This window comes from Lepeophtheirus salmonis, chromosome 5, assembly GCF_016086655.4.
Source record: "Lepeophtheirus salmonis chromosome 5, UVic_Lsal_1.4, whole genome shotgun sequence".
NCBI classification, from domain to species: domain Eukaryota; kingdom Metazoa; phylum Arthropoda; class Copepoda; order Siphonostomatoida; family Caligidae; genus Lepeophtheirus; species Lepeophtheirus salmonis.
The window spans coordinates 69,246,637-69,260,476 of NC_052135.2; the positions used below are offsets into that span (position 1 = coordinate 69,246,637).

Consider the following 13,840-nt stretch of genomic DNA (forward strand, 5'->3'; position numbering starts at 1 on the left):
AAAGACACAGGACATTGATATGACATGATTATTTGACACCTAGCCGTTAAGTATTTGATCTCCCATTTCTTCACACCTCGTGATTAATTGGCAATCCCCTACATAAAGAAAAAGGACTGTGGATAACCTCCACTCCACCATTCCACCGACAAGACACATGCTACATAATTGATAACTAATAAAACACACAGAAGAAGGAACAAGAACTCTTGGCTCAACACAGAATCAATGACAAAGAGGAAACTGTAAAGCACTTAATTATTATTTCTTCCAGAAACCCAAAGTAAACAAACTAAGTTAAATGTGGTGATTATAAGTATTATTATACAAGGATTCTTACCTTGATTCTAGCCCTCGGCTTTAGCAGATGAAAAAGCAAATAATGAGGCTCTTAAAAACTCAACATACGACGCACAAGGATCTCAAAAACTTCGACAGTCCTTCTAATAAATAAAATAATTTTTTCCCACTTCTTTTCTTCTTCTTTTTTTTCGTCTCTTCTAGTAAAATTATTAACCAATCAAAAGACAGGATTTCATTCAAAAATCAACATTAAAAACTCGCAACCTCCTATTAAATCTTCCGAGCAAAATAATAATATACTCAATAATATTATAAGCTAATCATGTATTTATTAATTATATTACTAGGAGAAGTACTCAAACATATTTTTTTTTTTTTGAATTAGTTACATTTTATGCCTCATTTTAAGGAATAAATACACCAAATTAAGTATTTACATAAACAAAATTATCAATCAACCTCCCTAGAGTTATTCAAATCTACTACGGGGCTTCCTTAAATGTATATCTATCCACGCTTTTATTCTTAATTTAATAATTATTTTGGTTCATTTGTAATATATATATTGTTATTTATAGGGTTTGTTGCAAAATAGCGTAAAAGTTTATTTAAACAGATGACAAAGGGTACAGCTAAGTATTCAAAGGCCGAATTTCAAACTGATTGGTTCCCCTGTTTGCTAGTTTCCCTCGGAAGCATGAATATGAAACCGTGAAACATAAATCATAATACGTACACGGTTGTTTAATTAATATAGTGATAGAGAACAATTAATACACTATTTAGTATGAATTAATTTATACTTATAAGTACATTGCTTTATATATCTAAGCTCTTTTAACCCGTTATTTACATGAAGAAAAAAAATTAGATGAATTTGTAAACCTTTCTCGACAAATAGTCTGACATAACAGCGGAATCTATTTAACGGAAATATTGTTGTACATATTATGTAGAATACAAATTATAATTTATCTAAAATCCCACCTTTACGTACACAAATATGAAATGTAGAGGCCAGATAATAAGGCAGCCTATTAAAAAGTTAAAAGAACTTCCATAAAATTAAAAGACGAGAGTGACCCAATAAATATCATTTCAATGTCATAGAATATATATTCTATAATGAAATACATACGAGTATATTATGCACAATATACACTTATACACCATTTGTATCTATATCAATTTCTGCAAATAAGCGAGAAAAAATCAATTTCCTATCCAACTAACAAGGTTTCAAAAATTGGTATGCAGTAATAATGATCTACTCAGCACTTTTTTTCAATCAAACTTCATCAAAATTAATCAACATCAATCCAAGAATTTTTTCTTCTGAGCTGAAGAAAACAATCAACTTCATGTGAATAAAAAAAGGCAAATTTCCCCCTAAAAGTTCGACTGAATTATGAATGAACTCAATTACATTATCAATGTTGAGTGTATATTGTACAGTAAATATTTCTTAAAGAATATATATATAATACATAGTTTATGTTATTGAAATTATAATTGTTTAATGGTTAAACTTTCTATAAAAATAAATTTAATTATTATTAAAAATGTGTAAAATATGAGCTGTCAAAGTTTCAAGGAACTAAATTTACTTTATTAATATGATAAATGTAGTTTGCACTGTCGTCAATCATGAAACAGTGTGCGATCTATATTCATTAATCATTTAGGTAACAGTGTTCCCTGCTGTCAGTCTGGAAGTAGTAATGAAACAGTAAAATGTATGAGATTAGGAAATGAGTGTACGCATACAAGCAAACATGATGTAGATCTCCCGGCCAACTTTATTGACGTTGGTCTCTCTCTTTACATCCAGGACCATTGCATCCCTAGTAGTTGAATAACAAATACATATATATTTAATTTGCTGTTGTTATGAAATGACTGTAGACCTGCTGCTACTTACTAATAGTAAACAATAATACATAATAGAATACAACTACTATCTATGTGTATTATAAATAGTACTAAGGTGGACAGCTCGTCGAAATTGTTGACATTTGGAGATCTAGATTGGTAGGAGTATTCTTCATAGAGGACTCATTATATTATATATAGTATACTTAAAAAAACCGAAAAATGACAACACCTTTCATTCGGCAAAAATTATCGGAGGATTCTCCAATATTTTCAAAATCCAAAGTGAGCTACTCTCCGAATCATCCCATCATCTTCTTCAAGACTCGGAACAATGTCATTGTACTCCTGCAAGTAAGTATTCTCTCTCTCGAGAAATAATTTGCACTGATTTCATCATTTACTATTTTGTAGGCGGATAAAAACCTGGAAATCATTCATCAGAATACGGGTCTCATGGATCGTATCAATTTGTCAGATATTCTAGGGCCCTTCAAAGTCCATGATCTCTTTTTAGATCCCACTGGAAAAAATATACTTATTAGTCTTAAGCCGGATAAGTCCTCCGAGACCCCCAAGTGCCTTGCAATCCTTCATGACTCACTCAAACCCAAAATATTGACCAAAGCCAAGGTAATTACTTAAATATATGTGGCTTCTCAACAGGCAATTTCAAGCTTATTATTCAAATATGTGGGACGAGTTATGATAATCAATCATTTTAATTTTCTATCAAATTAATCACTTTGTAGGGAGAATTGATCACTGCCGTGGGATGGCCTCAAAAAGGTGCTGGTCCAATTCTAATAGGAACAGCTCCTGGTTCAATAATTGAGACGGAATTGGATTCAAAAGGAAACGAACGATATTGGAAAAAATTAACTGAGTTAAAAGGACAACAAAGAATAACGGGCTTGGAGTACCATCGAACTGCTCATTCCTCTAAATATTTCATTATTGCTACTACTTCTTCTCGTATCTATCAATTTGTAGGATATGTGACGGAAGATGAGGAGCGAAAGCCTCCCATATTCGCTAGTTTGATTAATCAATATAATAATGAATTTAAATTTGTTGAGTTCAATTCAAGAAATCCATCTAGAGCCTCACCATCAGTCCTAGATTTTTACTATTTCCCGGATGCTAGTGAAGATAGGCAAAAGGCTTCCCTTCCTCTAAACCCCAAATTGTTTGGATGGATGTCAGAGTCTGGTGTATATTGTGGTAATGTAAATCCCTTCGAAGCTACAAATGAGGATGGTGTACTTACGGATACAAAACTAATTTCCTTTCCTGATACGTCTTCATTAAGTGGAAACAATGGTTCCCAATTACCACCTCCAAAATGGTTTCTTTTAACAGAATATCATTGTGTTTTAGGATATGAGAAAGTAATGCGTGTTGTGAGCCTTTTAGATGAAAGGATCATTTATGAAGATGAAATTGATGATGTTCACGGTAGAGGAAAATTAAATGGGCTTGCTCGTGATCCAATATCTGGTGTTATATATTCATTTTCGGACTACTCAATCATGAAATATAAAGTTGTGTCAGAAGAGAGATATGCCTGGAGAATTCACCTTCAATCAGGGAATTTTAATGAATCCAAAGAGTCAATTTCTATCTCTGATCCTCACCATTCAATTAAAATGAATGAAATCATGAAAGCTGAAGCCGCTAAACTTTATGATGAGGGCAAATTTTTAGAAGCTGCCATGACTTACTCAAAGTCCATGGCATCTTTTGAGGAAGTTGCCTTAAAATTCGTGGATATTGATGATAAATCAGCTTTATTGTACTTCTTAAAAAAGAGAATTGAGAATATGCGTGCATCAGAAACTACTCAATTAACTATGACGGCCGTTTGGGTCATTGAAATTTTTATGAATCAAATCAATTATACTAAAGATTTGCTCTCTCAGAATGAAAGAAAAGGCTCTGAAGAGGATCTAAAGAAGCAGCTAAAAGATTTAAATAAAGAGTTTGTTGCATTCGTTAGTCAACCCAGAATATCAGAAACAGTGTCTTTAAATCGAAGCACTATTTATGAACTTCTTTCTAGTCATGGAGATATTGATAACCTGATTTCACTTTCATTGATGAATAAGGACTACGATGTAGCTGTCAAGTATAAAATACAAAATGGTCATTTTAAATCCGCCTTGTCGATTTTGGAAACTCAAAGGTTAATATCTGCTTTTTATATGTTTGGACCATGTCTACTTCGAGAAATACCCTCGGACTTTGTGATCTCACTTAAGAAATTGGGTCCTAAAATAGATCCCAATCAAATTATTCCATGTATGATTGCTGTAACTGAGGAAGGATCTGTTGTTGGAGTTGAAAATGAAGCTATCAACTACTTGGAATATGTAATAGAAGAATTTAAATGTAAAGAAGAGTCACTGCATAATTATTTACTATCTTTATATTCTCAAAACGATCAACTCGACAAAATTGGTACTTATCTCACTGCCTATGGTACTGATATAGAAGACATTCCGTATGATGTAAAATATGCATTAAAACTTTGTAACAATAGGAAAGAACTGACTTCAGAAGTTATATTCTTGTTTTGTGTATTAGGAGAATTGGAATGTGCCGTGGATTTAGCACTAAGTGAGGCTGATATTGAAGAGGCAAAAGAAATATTAAAATTCTCAAGAGAGGAAGATGTTCAGAAAATGATTTGGCTCAAAATAGCTCAACATGTAGTTCAAAAGAAGAATGACATCAAAAGCGCTATGGAATTCCTTCAACAAACCGAACTTGTCAAAATTGAGGATATATTGCCATTTTTTGACGATTTTGTAACCATTGATCATTTTAGAGACGCAATTTGTCAATCTCTTCATGATTACTCCCAGCATATATCCACATTGAAATCGGAAATGGAAGAAGCAAACAATTCAGCAGAGACGATCCGCGCTGAAATGAGGGAATTCAAAAATAAATACGCTTTCGTTCGTGGGAATGACAAGTGTGCCGTTTGTTCTGATTTTCTGTTGTGTCGGCCCTTTCACCTATTTATATGCGGTCATAAATTTCATACCGATTGTCTCTGTGAAGGAGTCGTTCCACATTTGTCTTTAGCAAAAAAGAAAAAAATCGAACAGCTCCAATTTGATATCTCTAAATTGGAAAATGTGGATAGTCTGAGTGAGGATGCTAATAATCCGGGTGAAACTATTTCTATCGATTCTAAGGGTCCAAATTTATCGAAAAAAGATCAGCTACTTGCTGAGTTAGATGATTTGATTGCCGCAGAATGCTTGTTTTGTAGTGATATTATGGTAAAAATGATTGATCAACCCTTTTTTGAGGATGAAGACTATGAAAATGCCTTGAAAATGTGGGTGTGAAGTGTCGTATACGGTTTTTTATTATTATTATGTATTTATTATGAAATATCTGTGATATTCAATTATTATATTATGCCGTTTAATTATGACCCGTTTAATATCAAGCAAAATTTGTATCATCCTCATTCTTGTTGTTTGACATTTAAAAATAATGTGTAATTGTTACATTTTTATTTTATTTATTTAACGCAGAAATCTAATATTCATCCAACAGTCAAGCTTCTTGCTAATTTATACGTTTATGGATAAATAATTTCCGTTTGCTTACTTGGAGTTGAAATAAATCATTGCTTAATGTAATTATTCTTACGGAACATTAAGTTGATCTTATTATATATTTTACTTATTAGATGACATCTCCGCCCATCAAGAGATATCGAAGAGATGAGCTCTCCGATAATGAAGAGGAGGAAGATGATAGAAATTATGTCCCTTATGTGAAATTGAAAGATAGACGGAAAAAAAAACTTTATAAACTTGGTGTTATTGATAGCATAAGTGATGATACTAAAAAATCTGGCGCTAATGAAGGGGCATCATCAATTAGTTGGGGCTCAAATGACTCTGGAGATGAAACTAAAGAATTAACCAATGATGATCTAATACGCAAAGAAGAAGAAATCATTGCCAAGAGTAAGGAAACATCACTTCTTCTTCAACATAATGAGCTTAAGAAATTGGCCGAAGCTAAACAGGAGTCAGAAATGGATAAGCAGCTCAAGGAAGAAGAGAAGATTTTTCAATCTGTAACTGAACAAACCGCTTTAAAAGGTGTTTCGGAATTAGCTAAAGGTATTGAATATATTGACCCATTGAAGACCAGTTGGACCCCACCTAGATACGTTCTTGCCAAACCAGAGTCCTACCATAATGAACTTCGACGTAAAAAAAGTATTATAGTTGAGGGTTGGAATCCACCTCCTCCACTCAAATCCTTCCAAGACATGAAATTTCCTCTACCAATTATCAAAGCATTGAAGGTTAGTTATTATTGAATTGAATTATGAATTAAATATCAATAATATCTTATGAACATATTTTTTAGGAAAAAGGGATTGAACGCCCAACCTCAATTCAAATGCAAGGAATACCTGCTGTCCTCAGTGGTCGTGATCTCATTGGCATCGCATATACAGGAAGTGGAAAATCATTAGTATTCATTCTTCCCATTGTAATGTTTTGTCTTGAACAAGAAAAGCGTCTTCCATTTGTACAAAATGAGGGGCCCTATGGGCTTATAGTTGTACCATCTAGAGAGCTTGCAAAGCAAATTCATGAAAGTATATATTCATATTTCTCCTACTTGAAAAAGAATTCCTTCCCTGAAATACGATCATGTCTTGCAATCGGTGGAACAAGTTCAAGTGAAACAATGGATGTTGTGAAGAAAGGTGTTCATATTGTCGTTGCCACCCCAGGGAGACTCATGGATCTTTTGAACAAAAAGATGCTCAATCTTGAAATTTGTCGTTATCTTTGTCTTGATGAGGCAGACAGAATGATAGATATGGGTTTCGAAGAAGACGTACGAACAATATTCTCTTATTTTAAAGGACAACGACAAACTCTTCTCTTTAGCGCAACTATGCCCAAAAAAATTCAAAATTTTGCTCAATCGGCTCTTGTAAAGCCCATTACCGTCAATGTTGGACGTGCCGGAGCTGCATCTATGAATATAATACAAGAAGTCGAATATGTTAAATCCGAAGCAAAAGTAGTGCATATTATCGAAATGTTAAAGAAGACTCCGCCCCCGGTCCTCATATTTGCTGAGCGTAAACAAGACGTAGACGCAATTCACGAGTACTTGCTTCTTAAAGGAGTCAGTGCAGTCTCCGTACATGGTGGCAAAGATCAAGATGACAGATCTAAAGCTGTAACTGATTTTAGAAACCTGAGAAAGGACGTTCTAGTTGCAACTGATGTCGCATCTAAAGGTCTCGACTTTCCTTGCATCCAACACGTTATTAATTATGACATGCCTGATGATATTGAAAACTATGTGCATAGGATAGGAAGAACAGGCCGAGGCAACTTCAAGGGATATGCCACCACCATGATTAATAAATTGGTAGATGAAAACGTGTTACTCGATCTGAAACATCTGCTTATAGAAGCTAAGCAAAAGGTTCCACCGTTCTTGGCTACTTTGGAGAACGAACAAGAAAGGTATTTGGACGTAGGGGAGCAACGCGGATGTACTTATTGTGGCGGTCTTGGTCACAGAATCACGAATTGCCCGAAATTGGAGTCTATTCAAAATAAGAAGGTTGCAGATATCGGACGCAAGGACTATCTAGCAAATAATGCCGCTGACTACTAAATAATAAATGTTTAAAAATATATATTACTTATGCTTATAAATACAATCGGTAGTTATTCCTTTAATACTATAGCTTGAATCATAAAATAAAAAACATTCCGATTAATATATATGTAGGTCGATATACATTGTATAATAATAATAAAAAAGTTCATTGAGGAAATAGAAAGGGTGGTAATGGTATACAACACGTTATTTATCATCAACTTCTGAAGCCGGCGTGTCAAGTTCTTCATCGTTGTAAATATTCTCTGCCATTTGCCAAACTTGCATGATATTGTCCTCTGACACGGAACAAATTACCCAGGGATCATTAGGATTCCAACTGAAATCACTTATTTTAGCTGTGTGACCTCCATGGATAAACAAAAGCTCCGGTGGACCATCCTCTGCATCTTCAGCGCTTTGCTCTTCACCAATTTTAGATAAATCCCAGACATGAAGGCGTCGATCTGTACCAGAGGAGGCTAGGATAGTTTCGTTATGAGGAGACCATTGTACCTATTAAATTATATTAAACATAAAGCATGGATTTCAACAAAGAAGGAATGCATTAAAAGAATAGTTACCTGGAATATTTCGTCCTTGTGTGATTCAAAAGAATGGAGCTTAAGCTTGAGATTTCTCAAATCCCAAAGAGCAACAGTCTTATCAGCAGAGCCTGAAGCCAGAATAAATTCAGAGTAGGGGTTGAAAGAGAGGCAATTAACTTCAGCCGCATGAGCGTCAACAGTGTGGGAGGGTTTATTGTGAGTTGCAGAGCGTGTGTCCCAAATCATAAGTTTTTGATCATCTGCGACGGAACCAAAGAGGGACTCGTGAAGTAAATGCCAGGCCACATCCTCCACAACTGCAGTGTGTCCTGTAAAAATAGTTTTGGCATCAATGACTTTATTATCCTTGGGTTGAGCGTTGATGTCCCAGAGGCAAATGGTATGATCATCTGAAGCTGAAAGAAGGTATCCATTGAGATTGGGGTTCCAGGATAAGCCATACCCTTCTTTCTGGTGACCACGAAGTCTTAGATCTGGAGTACATACGCCCATGGGATCGGGCTTGGAAGGGTGTTTGGTGTAGTCAAACACGAGAACATCAGAGCTGGGGGTTTTCGTAGCGATGACGCAGGGGTTTTGAGGCATGAACCGAGCACGATTCACTTCTCCTTCGTGGTTGATCTTAATCTCGATCTCAATCTTTCCAGACACGGATCCGAATCCACCAAATTCCCCCTTTTCGTTATCGTAGTGGGAGGCATCAAACTGAAAAGAAGAGTGAAAGCCATGGAGTCAACGAGTCCTCCAGATACTCCAGATTCATCACTTACTTGTGCATCCTCATTCGGAAGTTGGACGCTCGCAATGAGAAGATGGTTTTGCTCATCCGAAGTATGAGTTCCGAGGATGAGTCTGTGAACGGAATAGTCTTTTCCTTCAGGACGCGTCACATCCGGGAGCCATTGTGCTGTTAAACTTGGCCACTCCAGGGCATGAGTCATTACCAAATCATAGAGGAACGGAGTGTTCTTCTTCCAGATCTTGTACTCCTCATTAATTACTCTCTCCTCAACGGCTTCGTCAAATACACCTTCATTGCTTCCGCCTCCATTGTTCCCTCCATCCTTCCCGGATCCGCTTTCGCTCAATTTACTCATTTCGCCAGTAACCCGGTTCTTTTCAAAGAAGACGCTTCCTTCCCTTTCTGCACACAAGTTCACAACTCCACTTGCGGACACCTTTTTTCCCTCTCTTCTCCTCTCCTCTTCTCTCCTTTTCTTCTCTTTCTTCACCAGCTGCACCACTACACAACTACGACGCGCCAAAATCACTCCATCCAAAAGATAAACATTACACTGTGATACAACGGTCCTTTTCCTCTCCCGCCATTCTTTCTATGCTACAACTATACTAAATACTTCCTATTTTTACCGCTTCTTCACTAACATCCCGGGCTCTTATATTCCCGCTATTTACTACGTACTGCTGCTGGAGAGATTCGTGCTGTTTTTAAATGAGATTTTAATTGAGATTGCTTCTTTTTTTTTCAAAATTGGCTGATTTAAAGTTATGGAAATATATAGCCATTCTACTTAGTTTTGTCAATGAGTTCTAATATTATCTGGAGGAGTACAAGCTCCAATCACGCAACCTGTTGTGATGAAAAACATCATCTTTGAAATGATTAATCCCACTTGGTGAACTCATATGATCTTTGAACAATTATAAGAGTATAATATATGTCTTAGTTGTAATTTTATTTCAACATAACGGATTATCCTCCATTTTGGGATAATATTCGAAATCCTAAAATATTATTTTGAGCAAGGAATGATAGATTAATTTAACGTATACACTACTCAAAATCAAGTATATATATATTATAGGGGATTCTAGAGTAAACTTTCAGAACATTATTAAACTGATGAATTTGGCCTTCAAAAAATAAAGTGTCAACTTCACACTGAGTACAGTACAAGATTATGTAGTAAGTTTCATTCAAATAATATGGAATATTATATCCAATATCTTTGAATAATATTGTTATTGTAAATTCATAACTATGCTTATATATTTATATGCTTGTTGCCGTACAGAAAGGGATAAAAAACTTTATACATACCTACTGCATCAATTACTCATATCTCCAGTTTATGAGTAGGATCAAAATAATGTATTTTTAATTAAGTAATTACATTTAATTCAGCCGGGAGTTTGTAAAGTCGCATGTATTTACGCACTGAGTTGAATGGATTTGGAATTAGAATAAGTTTTATTCAAATAATATGAAATATTCCCACATTAATATAGCATTAATAATGTAATTAATTCATTGGGATGAACAAGATTTTTATTATTAGGGTCGAAATAGAGCCCATTGGAAAAATTAGTCAGAATCAATTTTCTATATTCCCATTCATGAGCTTAAAAGAATCAAAATAATTTAATTTCTAGTAACTAGGTACATCTAATTCCCATGATCATTTTTTATTCCAGAACAAATTTTAGGATATCAAAAATGGAAGAGTTGCTTAAAATGAAGGCCTTTACAGTAAGGTGTTATTTTGATATTTAAAGAAAAATTACATTTTTTGCGAGAAATGATCGGATGTTTATTACAATACAAAGAAAAAGTTATGTCATTAATAATGGAAAACAGTATTAGCCAAATGGCGGCACATCTACGCTTACAGGACCGTATCCTTTTTATGACCCAAGTCTTTATGCAAAATACGGTGTAATGACGTTTGTGGAATGCCCAATTCTAAAGAACGACGAGGAATGGACAAACCTGGGGTTCCTTCAACGCTTTTGGGTACAGCAGCAATACAATATTCTCAGTTGTTCTTGAGCGACCAATTTTGTATTGCGGTCTGAGAAGGTACTTCACGACGACCCAAAAAAATTTAGTTTTACGAACAGTCTCTTCCAGGTCTTACCCATTTTTATATTGAATTTTAATAATTTCAATGCGTTGTTGAAGCGTGTATCGTTCCATTTTTATTAATGGCGTAGTTTGAATCTATCAAATCTAAACAAATTAGAGATCCAAAAGTAACATCTAAAGGACTCTCGTCAAGGGAAAAATAAAAAATTCAATCTAAAAACAAGGAGCGAGGACTATGGTCCTAACGTTATTCTTCTCTTTTCACTAACGGGGTGACTCGCTCCTTCACCCCCCCCCTCCAAATGTCTTAGGTGTCTAGCTGGAAGAACATGTAGCAGCTTCTAATTTTAAGCCAATCAGAATTGAGAACTACTAAACCCTAGCTTCCTTGCCTTGAGTGTCCACTCTTTACCTAGAGTCTTTTAGTGGCATCTACCGAAATAGTGGGCTAATCAAAATGACATATTTTATTAGAAAACCTTTATACCCTTTACTAAGTGAGATACAAATAGTATACCCTTATAATTGTACAAAGTTTATATGAGTGAACCAAGTTGAATTTTTATCAAAAATTATGTTTTTCACCACAAAAGGTTGCGTGGTTGAAGCTTGTGCTCCTCCAGATAGTATTAGAACTCATTGGTTTGGGACGATAAAAAGGGGCTTAAAATTCTTTTTTATTATTCAAGAAACCTTTGAACTCTTGTAGGTAAATGTATGACAGAATTTTATTTCTCAACAGTCAGCAGAAGTAAGATGGGAGAAGAGGTAGAATTGCGTAGTAAGACATTTCATTCATGAATCATAGTAATTTGGATGGATCTTTCCTACGGAGCAATCGAATTTATAGATCTGCAAACTAACTACTCATCGTTCCTAAATATTCATATATATATCTATATATATATACTACTTACTAGCCTTCAACTTCAATTTTCTGTTCAAGGGATCTCACTTCTTTGTACTTGACTCTGTGGATCTTCTTTAAGTTTAATGGAAGTAATCGTTCATTATCTACATGCCCCTTAGCATGAAGGTCTGTGATAGTGAGTTCTGACTTCATTGAATCCATGCTCAAGAATACATCAATTGCTCTAGATCTTCTACGGAATCATCATATCTTTCTTTAAGAACTAAGAAGTTCCATAAGAATACAGAATAATCGATTGAAAGACCCAGTGAGGAACGAAGAGAGAGTTCTCATCTTCAATCCACATGTCATTTGTTGAAATACTTGTGTCAATTCTTCCTTAAGTCAACTCTGCTTCGTCTCCTAAGAATACTATTTCATTGATATGAATCCTTCTGTGTCCTTGATACATTATTGTATATTGCGCAGAAATCACTCAATTGCAATCGAATTGATATCGATTCCATTTATAAGTGATGTACAGTCTTTATTGTGGATAATTATATAACCTGAACACTTCAAGCTCATCCCTGATTTCTTTATTACTTATAATTCTGTTATGTCATTGGAATACAAGTGGAAAATGACATGTCTCTCTTTCTCGATATTTTTGTCTGCAAAGCGTATTCTAACCTGCTATTATATATAAATAGTTATTGGTAACTGTTAAGTGATTATGTCTTTAAAAACAATAGAAGGGATCTTATAACTTATGTAGACTTCTATTGGAATATCTTAATGTCGTTGCAATTCCCAAACTGATTGAGTCAGGAATCTTCTTCTAAACAACTAAATTACATGTCACCATGTTGAAATATTACTCTCCCGAAGGATCTCCATTCGGCTTTATTTTGGTCATGTAAATCCTATTTTATTATTATGATTGTAGTCAGGCGAGTTGAGGTTTCAAAATCCTTCTTATTAGTTGAGAAATATTATTGGTCTGTTAGAAACTGTTCAATCAATATGAAAGTAGGGATGCTTCAGAAAATTTAGTTTACGGAGTATCATTTAAATATTTACAAAAATATATATGTCAAAATATGCTTATTCAAGGAATCGTATTCGCTGATATAGCGATAAATTACATTAAACTTTATATTTAATATATTCAAGATAAGTGACCAATTAAGATCTTAATGTAATTTTATGTTGATACATGATATCCACTAGTTCTTAATTTCTTCGTTATACTGATGGTTTTTATTACAAACATGCACTTAATATTATATATCCCCTATCTAAAAAAATGAATATTTAAAAATACTCATAAATGACTTAGATGCAGTCGCTCAAAGTTTCATGGTTACAAACAGTAGTCTACAGTATTAATAAACATAGCCAGATATTCAAATAATATTAGCAACCACTTCTATGATAATGATAACTTTTATTTGAATTCTTACTTTTTAAATTTATGCTAGTACTACATTGAAGTACTAGCAAAGATTTACCCGGCGTGGCTCGGAGCAAGGAGGGGGAGGGAAATCACATTGAAAATAGTCGAATTAATTGAGAAAATTATTCAGAAAATACTTCTAAATAATCAATTCATATAATTATAATATGAACGTTTTGTTGTTGCCGAAAAAGATATTGATAATTATAATTCTCTTGTATTCTCTCTAAAACGATGGAACGGGAATCGACCATATGTTAGAAGGTGACTATATATAAGATGTGTCGAAA

General features: G+C 34.4%; 4 protein-coding genes across 6 annotated transcripts in view; 2 read left to right on the forward strand and 2 right to left on the reverse strand.

Moving 5' to 3' along the window:
- Window positions 1-498, reverse strand: part of LOC121118049 (uncharacterized) — a 44,956-nt gene extending 44,458 nt beyond the window's left edge. For 2 of the 3 annotated variants that reach the window (XM_040712589.2, XM_040712588.2), the window contains exon 1: window positions 341-498. The gene's annotated coding sequence lies outside the window, so the exon portion shown is untranslated. The remainder of the gene's footprint in view (window positions 1-340) is intronic. The other variant, XM_071888972.1, reaches the window with a different exon arrangement.
- dor (vacuolar protein sorting-associated protein 18 dor) lies at window positions 435-5,888 on the forward strand. The gene is made up of 3 exons (XM_040712591.2): window positions 435-2,529; window positions 2,590-2,808; window positions 2,928-5,888. Exons 1-3 carry the CDS (start codon window positions 2,398-2,400, stop codon window positions 5,535-5,537), a joined length of 2,961 nt encoding a protein of 986 aa, XP_040568525.1. The 5' UTR covers window positions 435-2,397; the 3' UTR covers window positions 5,538-5,888.
- abs (ATP-dependent RNA helicase abstrakt) lies at window positions 5,205-7,970 on the forward strand. The gene is made up of 2 exons (XM_071888974.1): window positions 5,205-6,517; window positions 6,583-7,970. The coding sequence occupies exons 1-2, from the start codon at window positions 5,888-5,890 to the stop codon at window positions 7,858-7,860; spliced, it is 1,908 nt and encodes a 635-aa protein (XP_071745075.1). The 5' UTR covers window positions 5,205-5,887; the 3' UTR covers window positions 7,861-7,970.
- Window positions 7,865-13,510, reverse strand: Caf1-55 (chromatin assembly factor 1 p55 subunit). The gene is made up of 4 exons (XM_040712594.2): window positions 12,159-13,510; window positions 9,185-12,068; window positions 8,430-9,119; window positions 7,865-8,361 (listed from the first exon to the last, which is right to left on the reverse strand). Exons 2-4 carry the CDS (start codon window positions 9,509-9,511, stop codon window positions 8,053-8,055), a joined length of 1,326 nt encoding a protein of 441 aa, XP_040568528.1. The 5' UTR covers window positions 9,512-12,068; window positions 12,159-13,510; the 3' UTR covers window positions 7,865-8,052.
- Window positions 13,511-13,840: the final 330 nt, after the last annotated feature.

What these genes read in the sequence shown, in the direction of transcription:
- dor (XM_040712591.2), top strand. Translation starts at nt 2,398, where the DNA reads ATGACAACACCTTTCATTCGGCAAAAATTATCGGAGGATTCTCCAATA. An exon ending in ATGTCATTGTACTCCTGCAA is followed by an intron (nt 2,530 to 2,589) that starts GTAAGTATTCTC and finishes ACTATTTTGTAG; the next exon opens with GCGGATAAAAACCTGGAAAT. An exon ending in AAATATTGACCAAAGCCAAG is followed by an intron (nt 2,809 to 2,927) that starts GTAATTACTTAA and finishes ATCACTTTGTAG; the next exon opens with GGAGAATTGATCACTGCCGT.
- Caf1-55 (XM_040712594.2), bottom strand. Translation starts at nt 9,511, where the DNA reads ATGAGTAAATTGAGCGAAAGCGGATCCGGGAAGGATGGAGGGAACAAT. An exon ending in TTCCGAATGAGGATGCACAA is followed by an intron (nt 9,120 to 9,184) that starts GTAAGTGATGAA and finishes TCTTCTTTTCAG; the next exon opens with TTTGATGCCTCCCACTACGA. An exon ending in ACAAGGACGAAATATTCCAG is followed by an intron (nt 8,362 to 8,429) that starts GTAACTATTCTT and finishes ATAATTTAATAG; the next exon opens with GTACAATGGTCTCCTCATAA.
- abs (XM_071888974.1), top strand. Translation starts at nt 5,888, where the DNA reads ATGACATCTCCGCCCATCAAGAGATATCGAAGAGATGAGCTCTCCGAT. An exon ending in CAATTATCAAAGCATTGAAG is followed by an intron (nt 6,518 to 6,582) that starts GTTAGTTATTAT and finishes CATATTTTTTAG; the next exon opens with GAAAAAGGGATTGAACGCCC.